General features: G+C 40.6%; 1 protein-coding gene across 10 annotated transcripts in view; it reads right to left on the reverse strand.

Annotated features, from left to right (window-relative positions):
• Window positions 1-575: 575 nt before the first annotated feature.
• Window positions 576-14,609, reverse strand: part of FGF16 (fibroblast growth factor 16) — an 80,923-nt gene continuing 66,889 nt past the window's right edge. For all 10 annotated transcript variants that reach the window (XM_056538547.1, XM_056538545.1, XM_056538544.1 and 7 more), the window contains one exon: window positions 576-1,795. In XM_056538547.1, coding sequence (XP_056394522.1) covers window positions 1,550-1,795 — 246 coding nt within the window. In that variant the 3' untranslated portion in view covers window positions 576-1,549. The remainder of the gene's footprint in view (window positions 1,796-14,609) is intronic.

Genomic DNA, 14,609 nt, shown 5'->3' on the forward strand with positions numbered 1-14,609 from the left:
CCCACCACCGCCATGAAAAACATACAAGATTACAATATAAAGACAATTTTATTGCCATTAAGCTCTTAAAGACTCAAAATTATTCTTATTTTTTATGTGTCAGTAGGATCTCATTTTCTCCTCCTGATGAAAAATCTGGTCATAGGCATCTTTCATTAAAAATAAAATTATTTGAAATAAATAAATATATAAAATAAATATCATATACATTTCATAAATAGTTTTCATCCTTATGCACAGTATCTATGCTTGCATCTATATAACGTTCCTTGAAAACAGGAGCACTGTGAGTTCAGGGGAAGGGGATTCCACAGATTAATATCTTCAGTTGAGCATTAACCAAATGATGAACAGGTCACCATCAGGATTGGTGGTGAAATCCTCTCTTTTATTAGTTTTCAAATCTTCTGCCATGGGAAGGCAATAGTTGTGTTCATCACCCATCCTAGTTGGTTACAGAAGTTGACATATGTATCTAATGTTCCAATAAACAACATTATTAACACTTGAAGAAGTAGCCTTAAGTGCCTATATCACATACATACATATATATATATATATATATATATATATATATATATATATATTATATATATGTGTGTGTGTGTGTGAAAGGTTAGTGGGTCTGTGATTTCTGGTTATATAAGGCACTAGATGGAGCACACTAAGGTTGGACTTCAAATCATCCTATTTGCTCCATATGTATCTATTTGTGTGCCTTAGGGATGTTTTTATGAAGCTGAGCTGAGCTGCTAGAGGGGTTGATACCATTTGCCAACCTTTATAGTAGTGTTACACACAAGTCTACTGTAACGTGTGCATGTCATCTGTATCATTCTCTATAAGCTCCCTACAGCTTCTAGTCGTGTGCTAATGCTTGTGGAAGATTTCAGTGATAGTTCACAGTCGTTTAGAATTTTACATGTGAATTTCTAACATGAGTTGATTTTTGGTTACATTATTCATAAGCCACAGGGCAGTGCAACTGTTTGCCATTTTGTAAGCCCACAGCACCAATATACCATGTTTCAAGGGATTCCAAAAAGAATCCCCTTTAAAGATTTTTTTTTCATTTATAATAGGAACAAATATAATGATCCCCTTAAAAGGATAATGCTCTCATACATTCAAGCACAGTACCATTACTCTCTGTCTAAAGCCTTCAGTACCAAAAAGACCACAAAGAGCCATTATTGCTGGCCTTTTATCTACTGAATGCTTTAACTCAACCAATGTCAGGAATGCTTATTAATAGTGGGTTCCAAAGACTGGTAACCAGTGGTATACGTTTGTTGGTAGAGAATGGTACAAAGTACCTATTGTCTTATCTATATTTACAAAAGTAAGTATCTCTTTTATATAAAAAGGAAAAGTGGTCTATATTGTGACGGCCATAACTCTTTTCTTCTAGAACACAAACCTTTTAAACAGGTCCTCTAACAACGGTTTAAAAGGATTGTGTCTTCAGGCCAAAGTAGCATTTCAAACAGCGCTCCAGCCACTGTAAGAGTCCCATGTATATACATTGGCATCAGTAGGTAGCGGAACATCACCTATAGTGAAAAAGGTCTCTGTACATAACCGGTATTTTAGAAGGATCCACAGGCCTTGGAAGAAAATGTGTGAACTTCTGGTGTCGTTTAGTCCTATATCCATCTCTTGGAGATCCATCTTTATTTAGGGCCACATAGAACTGTCTCTCGGTGTCTGTATGCTTATACAAGGTGGATGCATACGTGTTGTACCAATTTTCTTCAAACTGCTCCCGAAAAACACACTCCCTGTTCAGCTTTTTCTGTCAAACAAGAAGAAAAAACATTAATGAGATTCAAGTGAAGCTCAGTATTTATAGTACGGAACATCTTAATAAGAAAAAAATGTGTTTAACCCCTGAAATTTTGTTGTACAGGATACTCCCCCAAACGATTGGATTGAAAATAAATGTCATGTGAACAGAACAAAAGTGTCCAATGCTTATTACGGTGACAGAAAACCTCTGTCAAGTTCTTAACCCATTAAGGACGCAGGGTTTTTCCGTTTTTGCAATTTCATTTTTTGCTCATCACCATCTAAATATCATAACACTTTCAATTTTGTACCTAAAATTCCATATTATGGCTTATTTTTTGCGCCACCAATTCTACTTTGCAGTGACATTAGTCATTTTACCAAAATATCCACTACGAAGCGGCAAAAAATTTGGGGGCTTCTGTTTCTATGCAGTGCATTTTTCGGTTAAAATCACATCTTATCTTTATTCTGTAAGTCCATACGGTTAAAATGATACCCTACTTATATAGGTTTGATTTTGTCGTTCTAAAAAAAAAACATAACTACATGCAGGAAAATGCCGGGCCGGTATGGGGGTCATTATTTGCGCTGTGATCTGAAGTTTTTATCCTTACCATTTTTATATTGATCGGACTTTTTGATTGATTGTTATTCTTTTTTCATGATATAAAAAGTGACCAAAAATACGCTATTTTGGAGTTTGGATTTTTTTTGCGCGTACGCCATTAACCATGTGGTTTACTTAATTATATATTTTTATAGTTCAGACATTTCCACCTGCGGCAATACCACATATGTTTATTTTTATTTACACAGTTTTTTTTTATGGGAAAAGGGGGGGGGGGTGAATAAAACTTTTATTAGGGAAGGTGTTAAATGATCTTTATTAACTTTTTTTACACTTTTTTTTTGCTGTGTTATAGCCCCCCCCCTGGTTGCTATTTCACTGCACATACCCTCATACACAGATCATTGCCATACATTGACATGGCAAAGATCAGTGTAATTGGCAGTCCATTGCTCAAGCCTGGATTTCAGGCTTGGAGCAATCAATCGCCGATCGGACGCGACGGAGGCAGGTGAGGGGACCTCCGCTTGTGTTCTAAGTGATCGGGACATCACGATTTCATCGCGATGATCCCGATCAGCCCGACTGAGCTGCTGGGAAGCTTTTACTTTCAGTTTGGACGCGGCGATAAACTTTGAACGCCGCATCTATAGGATTAATAGTGCGCAGCACAATGATCAGTGCTGCACGCTATTAGCCCAGGGTCCCGGCTGTCATTAGCCGCCGGGACCGATCCGGTATGATGTGGGGTCACGGCGTGACACCTGGCATGACACGTCACGGCGTGACCCCGCGTTTTATACCGGGCGCAGGGCATACAGGTACGCCCTGCTTCCTTAAAAGGTTAAAGGGGTACTCTGGCGGAAAACTTTTTTTTTTTTTTTTTTCAAATCAACTGGTTCCAGAAAGTTAAACAGATTTGTAAATTACTTCTAATAAAAAAAATCTTAATCCTTCCAATACTGACACCTCTGTCCTTGTCAGGAATTGTCCAGAGTAGGAGCAAATCCCCATAGCAAACCTCTTCTGCTCTGGACAGTTCTTAAAATGGACACAGGTGTCAGCTGAGAGAACTTTGGTTAGACTGAAAAAAAATTTCCTCTGTAGAATACAGCAGCTGATAAGTACTGGAAGGATTAAGATTTTTTTTTATAAAAGTAATTTACAAATCTGTTTAACTTTCTGGCACCAGTTGATAAAAAAAAATAAAAAATTCCACCGGAGTACCCTTTTAAAGGGATAGTCTAGCCTTTAAAAATGTATCTCCCTATAGGAGCACCAGAGAAACCAAAGTGCTCAGGTTTCTCTAGAGCACACGTGTTCACGGATCGTCACACTGTGCTCAGCCTATCACTGGCTGCAGCGATCTCCCACCTCGGCCGGTGATAGGTTGTGCGCAGTGTGACGATTCATACACACGAAATAAGGAAGAAGACCGGACCCAAGGACCGAACAGCTGTAGCGGTAATACTGGGGAACGGTTGAAGGCGAGTTAAAGTTTGTTTGCTTGTTTTTTTGCAGCCTGGGCAAAACAGACTCGAAATACTTTTTAGTAGACTACTCCTTTAACCTCTTAAGGACCAAGGGCGTACCTGTAAGCCCTGAGTCCGCTCCCTTTCTATAACACAGGGCCACGAAATGCCTCTAACAACAACTGGGACCCGTGGCTAATAGCGCATGGCACTGATCGCGTTGCCGCACGCTATTAACCCATTAGACACGGCGTTCAAAGTTGATCACCGTGTCTAAAGTGAAAGTAAACTACCCCCAGATAGCTCAGTCGGCTGTTCGGGACCGCTACAACGTAATCGCGGCGTCCCAAACAGCTGGAGCACACAAGGAGGGCCGCTACCTTCCTCCCGTGTGTCCGATCGCCGAATGGCTGTTCCATGCCTGAGATCCAGGGGGCTATAACATTGCAAAAAAAAAAATTGCAAAACAAAGTGAGAAAAAAAAGTGAATAAAGATAATTTAACCCCTCCTCTAATAAAAGTTTGAATCACCCCCCTTTTCCCAATAAAAAAAAAACAAAACAGTGTAAATAAAAATAAACATATGTGGTATCACCGCATATGGAAATGTACGAATTATAAAAATATATAATTAATTAAACCGTACAGTCGATGGCGTATGCGCAAAATAATTCCAAAGTCCAAAATAGCTTATTTTTTGTAACCTGTTATAAAATGAAAAATTGAATAAAAAGCGATCAAAAAGTCCAATCAATAAAAATGGTACCTCTAAAAACTTCAGATCACGGTGCAAAAAATTATCCCTCATACCGCCCCATACGTGAAAAAAGTTAAAAAGTTATAGGGGTCAGAAGGTGACAATTTTAAACGTATCAATTTTTCTGCATGTAGTTATGATTTTTTTCCCAGAAGTACGACAAAATCAAACCTATATAAGTAGGGTATCATTTTAATCATATGGACCTACAGAATAAAGAGAATGTGTAATTTTGACAGAAAAATTTACTGCGTAGAAATGAAAGCCCCCAAAAAATTTTCTTCAATTTTGTCGCACACTGATTTTTTCCCCGTTTCATCGTAGATTTTTGGGTAAAATGACTGATGTCATTACAAAGTAGAATTAGTGGCTCTAAAAACAAGCCATCATATGAATTTTTAGGTGGAAAATTGAGTTATGATTTTTTTAAAGGTAAGGAGGAAAAAATGAAAGTGCAAAAATGGAAAAAACCCTGGTCCTTAAGGGGTTAAATTATCCCACAGACTTGAATAAGGGCCACTACGAGACCATGTTCATACACAGTAAAACTGGCCATTAAATACTCATAAAAACTTTTTACCACAATTAGCGATTTTTTAACAGCTACAAAAAACGCTGAAAAAACAGCATTTGCAACTGGCTGTAACTGTCTATACTAATGTTAACACTATAGTTGTGAACAGTGATGCACGGTCCATGGATCCTCTTCTCTACTAATCTATAAGATTTTAAGGTGTATTAGATTAAGAAATATAGAAATGAAGGTGGAAAAATCTAGTTAGTACTGTAATAATATTTGAGTGTTGTGAAAATGTGGTAAAAACCATCTTTCCTTAAATTTTTTTTTAATTTCTATCTGTATACAAGGCAAAATTAAAAAATAAGTATATTAAAGGGCTACTCTGTCCAAAGGATAGAGGATAAGATGTCTGATCTCGCCTACAGCATCCCAGACATCCGGTGACTGGCGATGCGGGGCAGAGGCTTGTGACCTCTCTGTTATGCTCCGCTCGTGACCTCACGGCCTGCATTGAGGGGGCGTGGCCGTGAGTTCAAGAGCAGAGCGCGGACATGACGTCACGAGCCTCCGGCGATACACCCGATGCTCAAAACGAATGTCGGGTGCAGCAGGGAGATGGCGGGGGTCCCCAGCAGCGGGATTCCCGTGATCAGTCATCTGATCCCCTATCCTTTCAATAGGGGATGAGATGTCGAGGGGCTGAGTACCCCTTTAAACACACACACACACACACACACACACACATATATATATATATATATATATATATATATATATACACCAAATAATTAAATTGCTAGTTGATATGTGTTAGAATAGATTGTAGTAGGTCTTAGAACCTAACTCATTAAACTTAATGTATGTAATTTTTGTAATCCGCCTTCGCTTCAAATATGTCTCTTAAAGGAGTTGTTTTAGGACATAAAACATTTTATATATACATGGGGTGGTGTTAAAAATATAAAAACAACTCATACCCCCCGATCCCCCACAGCTCCTGCTCTGATGTTCTCTGGTCCCTGCTCATCACCGCATCTCCTGCTTCCTAGATGAGCTCAGCAGGAAGCAGGAAGAGGCGGTGATGAGTAGGGACTGAAGGACATCATAGCAGCAGTTGCGGGGGATTGTAGGAGGTATAATTTACTTTTTACTTTTACACCACTCCATCCATATATAAAAAATTTTATGTCCCCAGACCCCATTAAGTCATTGCAAATGATTGCTGTGTTGCCTATCAGGTGGGGTTATAAACAGACCTTTGAAGGATCAGTATAAGTTGTAGTGCATGTGAGTCCAGGGTAATTTTGACCCTCTGCTTCTCATATGCAGATTGCATGAACATTTTTCACAGGCCTTCATAAAAATGAAAGAAGCAATCTGATTAGTTGCTATGGGCAACTGGGCAAGCTTTCCTCTGCACAGGTTTTGATAAATCTCCCCCATAGTGTGCAAATGGTGTTACAGAGGCTATTGAATCTGCTGTGCGTGAGTAACACCCTGCTGCAATTGGTATTTTTGTGCTACATAAAGTGTGTGTTACCCCAAGTTTACAGTTGTTCTGTAAGATATTTGTAGAACATTTGCTCAGCAAATTTATCAGTAGGGAAGTTTCATGAACGTTCCTTATTGAACCTGTCATCTAAGTCTCTGTATAGCAGCAGCCTGAAGTTCTCTGGTTCCACTTTTACTAGAACCTGGACTGGCCTTTTTTTGCTACAAATATAACACAACACATATAATTAGCGCAGTCATTGAGCATTTTAAATACATCTTAATCTATGGGAAAGACAGATGTGATTAATGTTTTAGCGTGACTTCACATGGAAGAAATGCTACTTTCCGTATGTTTCTTTTTTTTTACAAGCCATTTGGGGCCACATAGCCTTAGGGACCCTTGATGGATTTCCAGCAGCTTTAACAACCAGACTGATCCCTGCCTAGCCTAGGACTGAAGACACAGAAACACAGTCATTTATGAAGAGAAGAATCTGCAGTCCATTTGTCTTTCCTACCTACCCAGTACGGGTTTGTGTACCTTTCCTGTTCAAGATATTGGCATGACGAGGGTTAAATGTATAATTTTCTTTTCCTGTGTTCTCCCAGCTGGGCTTCTGGGAAGAAAAAAAAATCCTTGACTTTTTCCTTTGGATCAAGAATGTTTCTCTTTTAGCGTTGCTAATTGTGTCTTTGATCATTTTAATAGGAAAATCTCCACCTGTACATAGATTTTTTTTGAAGATTGTTCCCTTATGCCTTGGCACAGACAATATATGTTTTCAACATGAATTTTACAGCTTTGACATAAAAGAAGCTGGCTTGCAAGTGACACATCGCAGGGCCAGCTCAAATCCACAGAGGGAAGAGAGCAGGCTATTGTAGAAACACATTTTTAATCATGAAATGACTACCATATGTATATACGTTTGTGAAAAGCAAGAGAGCGCAGCAGAAAAATCTACCTTCTCCTACAGAAAAACCCATGCACTGTATAATACAGAATGAATATCTACAAACAGCCAAATGCCGCCCTGCATAGGGGATTTTTCTCCATTTGTGTTTTTTTTTTAATATATAATCTGGCAAGAATAAAACTGGAAGGTGAAATATAATGACTTATTTGGCAGAAGGTGATGAAAAAGGTACAGTAAATTAGGAAGAAAAGTCCTGCTTTCCCTTAGCACCTTAAGTAGCTCAGGTTGTGAACTTGTACGGGCACCATTAAATAACCCTTTTTGTGCCAAAAATAATCCTTTGTGAACAGTAGTTTAGCAAAACCCTGGGTTCAATGAAGGTAAAAAAGAAAATCTAAAGGCAAAGAAATATGAGAAATACTATTTGTGCTGCACTATAAAATTACAGAACATTAGTCTACAATTGTGAGACAGAAGCTAGTAAGGGGGGGCTCCTCTTCTGGAATGACACTTAATTTTATTGTTTAAATATCTTTTATTTTCTTTACAACAGTGGCTTGAAAAGCTTGGTGGTTGCACAGTAACATACATGGTTGAAGAACAAAATTAAAGGGGTATTCCAAGTAAGAAATTATTATTCCCTATTTACAACTGCTGGGACCCTGTGTGATCTCCAGAACAGGGCCCTGAGTCTCTGTTATGAATGGAGCGGTGTCACGCTATATCGGGCTGACGCTATGTCTATGGAGTTATCAAAGAAAGGTGAGCATAAAGCTCAGCTCTCTTCAGCAGCTCTATAGAGAATGAATCCTGTGTGGACCAGGATAAATATTTTTAACGGTGAACACGCACAACTTAAAGCGGTCTTATTATTGGAACCAGGGACTGTGAGATGCTCCAACAGCTCCACCATAGTTGCTTTTGTACTACCAACAAAGTATGGCCACTGGAGTTACCACAATTGGTTCACAAAACAAATATACACAAACAAAAAGAACCAACTATGTAAAATCATATACCTTTATTAAACATATATCATAAAAGACATACACTATAAAAAATAGAAAGAACATTAAAATCTGGGCACATTCAGTGACAAAAACAGATGACTGGAGATGGTACAGGAGGTACAACACTACATGGAATGCAGAGACAGAAACAGGAATATGATACAATAGACTCTCAGTAAAATGAAACCGTATGCATACGAGAGAAAAATAGAACTTTAAAGAGAATCAGAGAGAAATGATCATAACATGAAAAGACATCCTGTATAAATGAAGCTGCAATACAAAAGAGACAGCAGTCACCAAAAGACTATCCACCATGCATGCTACCACCTACCAAGTCCAACCCCAACGTACATTTCGTGTTGTGCTTCGTCAGGGGGTGTCGTTGTCCCTACAGTGCCACTGTGGGTCTTTTGGAGGCCCAGCATTGCATGTAGAGATACTCCAGTCACTTTGACTTAATCTGCCCTGAACCTATATGGGACCTAACTTTTGTTGTACACAAATACTTTTTAAGCGTACTGTAGCGCATTGTCCTCCCCTCATAAGTACATACCAGATACGTACATCTAAGTGGTGTACTATTTTGTACCTGTCAAAGTCTCGAGGGCCTATATACTGTGAAAGGCAAGGCAAAAGTACTCACCGTCTGGTGTTTTACACAAATACTTTTTTAGTGCCCAACGCACTAAGTATGTCAGGAAGAGAAGTGCCAGGATGTGCACAGAGGAGTAGCAGAGGCCTAAATTCATCAGGCAGAGGTCGCAGCAGACCCGGTATCAGCTAGCAGTCATGTCTTGACCAGCAACCCATCTGCCGTCATCAAATGGTTAACACGGTCATCCACTTCATCACAAGTGACATCTGACACCCCCAGTCAACAGTCGGTGGGTTCCTCAGACACAACTCTCAGTTGGCATGGCCCACGAGCAGTCCCTGTCCTCCCTCCCCCACAGAAGTGTTTTATGCTGTGTATTCAGCTCCACTTTTTAGTGAGGACAATCTAGAGGACAGTCAGCAGTTATTGCCCATCCAAGAATTGGAGGAGACATCCGCCGCTTCCTACGCTAGGCGGGCAAGTAGTGATGAGGAGAGTGACATGGGAGGTGGTGTTGCGAGCATTCAGGCTCCTGAAGCAGACACTGTTGAGGAACCTGAGGAGGACATCAGTGACGTGCAGACACAACTCGATGATGATGATGAAGCCGATCGCAATTGAGAGGCGGATGCAGAAGGGGCTTCATCAACATCAGGAGAAGAGGGTTGCAGGTTGCCCATGAGGCAGCAGCTGAGCCAGCAAGGTGGTAGCATAGTTGGCAGTCAGCATGGTGGCAGAAGTGGAAAGTCTGGAGCCAAACGTCCCCCTGGTAGACCACTTGCTTTGCCGCAGCCTAACTTCCCAGGAGGTAGTGAAACAGGGGTTCCTGGAGTTGGCAGAATCAGCAGTCAATCAGTATGGACTGTTGGTGGGAAAATCAGCTACTCGGTGGTGTGGCAGTTTTTCATCAAGCATCTGGAGGAGATTAACCTGGCCACATGCAAGATGTGTTGGCAGAAGGTGAAGCATGGCCAGGGTCGCAATGTGGGCACCACTGCCCTGCATCAACATATGCAGCGTAACCATAAAGCAACCTGGGAGAACCGTGGCTCTGATGTGGTGGTCAAGCCTGCTGCATCCCCCAGTGGCACGCCGCTCCCTGTTTCAGCCAGCCAAGGCTCCACCACCTCGGCTGAAGGGAGCTGTGTGTCATACCCATCTTCTGTCTCTCCAGATGCTCCTGCTCCTCCTACTTTGAGTCAGTCATTCCACCAGCAATCCATCTGCGAAGCCATGTCCAAGAGACAACAATATGCGCCCACTCATCGAACGGCGCAGAAGCTGAATTTGCTCCTGTCCAAGTTGCTGGTGCTGCAGTCCCTCTCTTTTCAAGTGGTTGACTCTGCACCTTTCAGAGAACTGATGGCTTGTGCCGAGCCGAGGTGGAGAGTGCCAAACAGCAATTTCTTTGCGAAGAAGGCAGTACCAACCCTGCAAAATTTTGTGGAACAGAAGGTGGGCCAGTCCTTGAGCCTTTTGATGTGTACCAAAGTGCATGGCAGCACAGACGTGTGGAGCTGTAACTACGGTCAGGGACAATACATGTCCTTTACAGCCTACTGGGTGAATGTGGTTCCTGCACAGCCACAACAACAGCAACTTGGACAGGTCACGCCGCCTCTGCCTCCACGCTCTCAGGCTGTTGGTCCTGTGAAAGTGTGCAACTCCGTCTCCTCCTCCGTGTCCTCAGCCTCCACTGCACGGACAAGTCTCAGTACCCCTCCAGCATACCATGTGTGCAGGGCACAGCGGTGTCATGCTGTTCTTCACATGGTTTGCCTTGGCGAACGGAGTCACACAGGGGAGGAACTGCTAAAAGTTATTCATCAATATATCGAATCGTGGCTTACTCCACAAAAACTGGAAATGGGAACAAACATCGGGAAGAACATCTTGTCTGCACTGCGACAAGGAAGCCTGAGACATGCACCCTGCATGGCACACGTGTTCAATCTGGTTGGCAAGAGGTTTCTGAAGTTTTCCCCCATCTGCAAGACATCCTAACAATGAAAAGGAAACTTTACATGCACTTCAGCCACTCATACACTGCAAAGCACACCCTCCTTGAGCTGCATCCCCCAACATAGTCTGACGTTTCCACACGTTGGAATTTGACTTCTAGGCAGACAAACTTGATTTGTGGCCACAATTAGCAGAGTTTCCCTGGAAAAGCTGTCCTGCCCGGCCAGTAGTGTGCCATTAGAGCGGGTGTTTAGTGCGGCGGGGCCATAGCAACCCCAAGGAGAACTCAACAGTCCACAAAAATGTGGAGAGACTGACCCACCCACCAATGCGTGATGCATCAGAGTAGATTGACCATGGTGCCACACCAACACTTCACAAATTTGGATAGTGCAAAACATGTTTAAGGGGCTGCTCCCCAGTTACAGACATTCCATGCCATCAGACCACAAGTAAGTATTGAGGATATGCATTAGCTAAAATGTAACTTTTCTTAGGATAAACTATACGTACTCAATTTTTTTTTTAAATCAAACAAAAGGAAAGGTGTGCAAAAAACACCATGTGCCACCTACACCACCAAGTATTGATGTGATGCAAAGACCTCTAAAGGTGCAAGGGAAGAACGTATGGTCCATTGTAAATCGGTGGGGGTAAAAACTTCCCCTGTAAGACCCTATTCTCGCATTATTAATTCCCTTCTTTGCAAGTGTTACTCGCTCTAAAAAGGTAAACATAGAAGACACTTCGAAAATGCAGGATTAAAGGTGCTGACCAAGGAGAAGAAGCTGGAGCCAGGTAGGTAACGAACAGGTTTATTCCCATGCGACGCGTTTCACCGCGCTTACGCGGTTTCATCAGGCATAGCACACACTTCTCAGGAAGGGGTTTATATACCCACAATGTAAAACACATATTACAATATAAATATATACACATACACGTAATGCATACATATATATAAAAAGACAAAGGACATAAAAAACTATATAAAAAATTTATTAAATAAATAAAAAATCATGCAAAAGTATATCAATCGAAATGTCGCAAGTTGTGTATACTGGTATAGGACCAATCGGCTTATTGTCAGATTGTTGCCTTCTCCGCATACTGCACCACTTCTCAGTGTAGCGGGGCACGGGAATACATATTTATCACATCGATAATAATACTCACTATAGCCTATGAAAAGGGACTTAAACAACTATATATAAAAAATAGTAATATTAATAAAAAATTATGCCTCAAAATATCACATAATATATATATATATATATATTTTGGCATAGAACGGGTTAACTTTTTACAAATTAATACTTTATCCACATACCGCATTACTTCTCAGTATAGTGCGGCATTGAATAACATATTATCACAACGTGTAAAAAAGAGAGGGCAGCAAAATCTTCACTTCGCCCTAAAAAGGGCAGCCCCACAGAGGAACTTCTCCCTATTTCCCCCTACAAACACTGCCATCTCCTAGGATTTTTAGGTGGAATAAGAGAGAGTTTCCTGTGTGGGGCTGCCCTTTTTAGGGTGAGTAACACTTGCCAAGAAGGGAATTAATAAAGGGAGAGTAGGGCCTTCAAGGGGAAGTTTTTACCTCCACCTGCTACAATGGACAATACGTTGTTCCCTTCCACATTTTCGAGGAAAGTGTAACTCGTCTTAAAAAGGGCGGCCCCACACAGGAACCAATCCCTATTTCCACCTAAAAACCCTGGGAAATGGCAGTGTTTGTCGATGGAAATAGGAAGAAGTTCCTGTGTGGACAAGTAACATTTACCAAGAAGGGAATTAATAATGCGATAGTAGGGCCTTACATGGGACGTGTTTACCCCCACTGCTGAGAGGCACAGGCTAGAACAGGTGGTAGCAGCACGATTCTCACCAGAATGGGTTCTCAAAAAATGTTAATAAATTCAAATTAAATAAAATAAAAATTACATGAAAAATCTATTTCTTATCTTTAATTTTGAGGCCATATGGTCTCCCTGCTGCCACATCCAGATGCTATGCGGCAGTTATTCTAATAGCGATACCTGTAATCTGCATGTCATACTGAATAACAGTATTATTTCACTTTCACAGCACACACCCTATGTGTGTTAGGACAAGGCAAAGTGTTCTACACCCCTATCGAGGCTCTCTGTAGGCCAAAAATAGCAATTTTTTTATAGCGATTTGCCGCAAATAAATTTGGAACCAAACAAAATTTTTCCGGAAAATTCAGCGAATTGGCCGAATCGAATTTTTTAAAAATCCGCTCATTTCTAGTTGTGACACCGGACACCAATGACATAAAGTCTAATCATTATAACAGAATCAGCGGACGAAGCTCCCTAACAGAGCATTAAATACTGATGTGAACATACCCTTAGAGTTAAGTTAGGAAGGATTAGATATTTATATATTTGGCAGGTTCAGGAGATCCATCACCTCCAGTTCTGCCTTTACAGCAGCAGAGGCAGGTAACTTGCCTGCCCACAATATCCTTAGACAGCATCTATTCTATGGTGGTTCTACAGCAATAGCCTAGAGCCATAGTTGAGCACTGTCTGTTATAGCATACCATAGTGGAATTGGTGTATTTACTTTCTATAGTCTGGTGTACCTCGAATGCACTTGGAGTGCATTTGCTATAACCCCATTAAGAGACTCTGTTACTATTATTATTGCCGCTACAATATGCTGATACATGTTTCTCTCCTTCAGCAATTGTTTTTGTTTATTATTAACAGTTTTCTAATATATACAATTACTTATATGTGGATACATGTACTGCTTTGGAATTAAACACATTGATACTTGCCAATTGACATCACGCTAGCCTGGTACACTAAGACATCCTCTCTATCCTTTTGGTTTGCTTTGTGGACATTTCTAGAATTTGATTTCTTTTTTTATTGTATGGATAGTAAACAAGGAACCATTTCATTGACTAGGAGCACCAGAGATACTTCTGCTACCAAAGTTCCAGTGTACATATTTCTAAATATACTCTTTGAGATATACAAAGTCAGCTACATTTACAAAGTCACTGGTAGGTATTTCTGTTACAGTGGTAGTTAACCTGAAACACTTACAGCTCTCCAACTGTTTTTGTTGCACAATGAGTTCATACTAGTTAAAGCACTCTTGTATTAGAGGTATATATTATGTAGTAAAAATTGCAACACTAACAGTTATAGTCCTTTTACTTGACATTATTCATTTTTATAAGCAGCTAATGTTAACAAAAAAATGTGTTAGTTATAGTCTTTCTTGGGTCTAAAGGAGTACTCGAGTGGAAATTTTTTTTTTCAAATGAACTGGTGCCAGAAAGTTATACAGATTTGTAAATTACTTACTTACTTATCCTTCCAGTACTTATCAGCTGCTGTATGTTCCAGAGGAAGTTGAGTTGTTCTTTTTAGTCCTACCAGAGTGCTCTCTGCTGACAAAGCAGAAGAAGTTTGCTGTGGGGATTTGTTTGTACTCCGGACAGTTTCTGATATGGACAGAGGTGTCAGCAGAGAGC

Source organism: Hyla sarda, chromosome 9 (assembly GCF_029499605.1).
Source record: "Hyla sarda isolate aHylSar1 chromosome 9, aHylSar1.hap1, whole genome shotgun sequence".
Lineage (NCBI taxonomy): Eukaryota > Metazoa > Chordata > Amphibia > Anura > Hylidae > Hyla > Hyla sarda.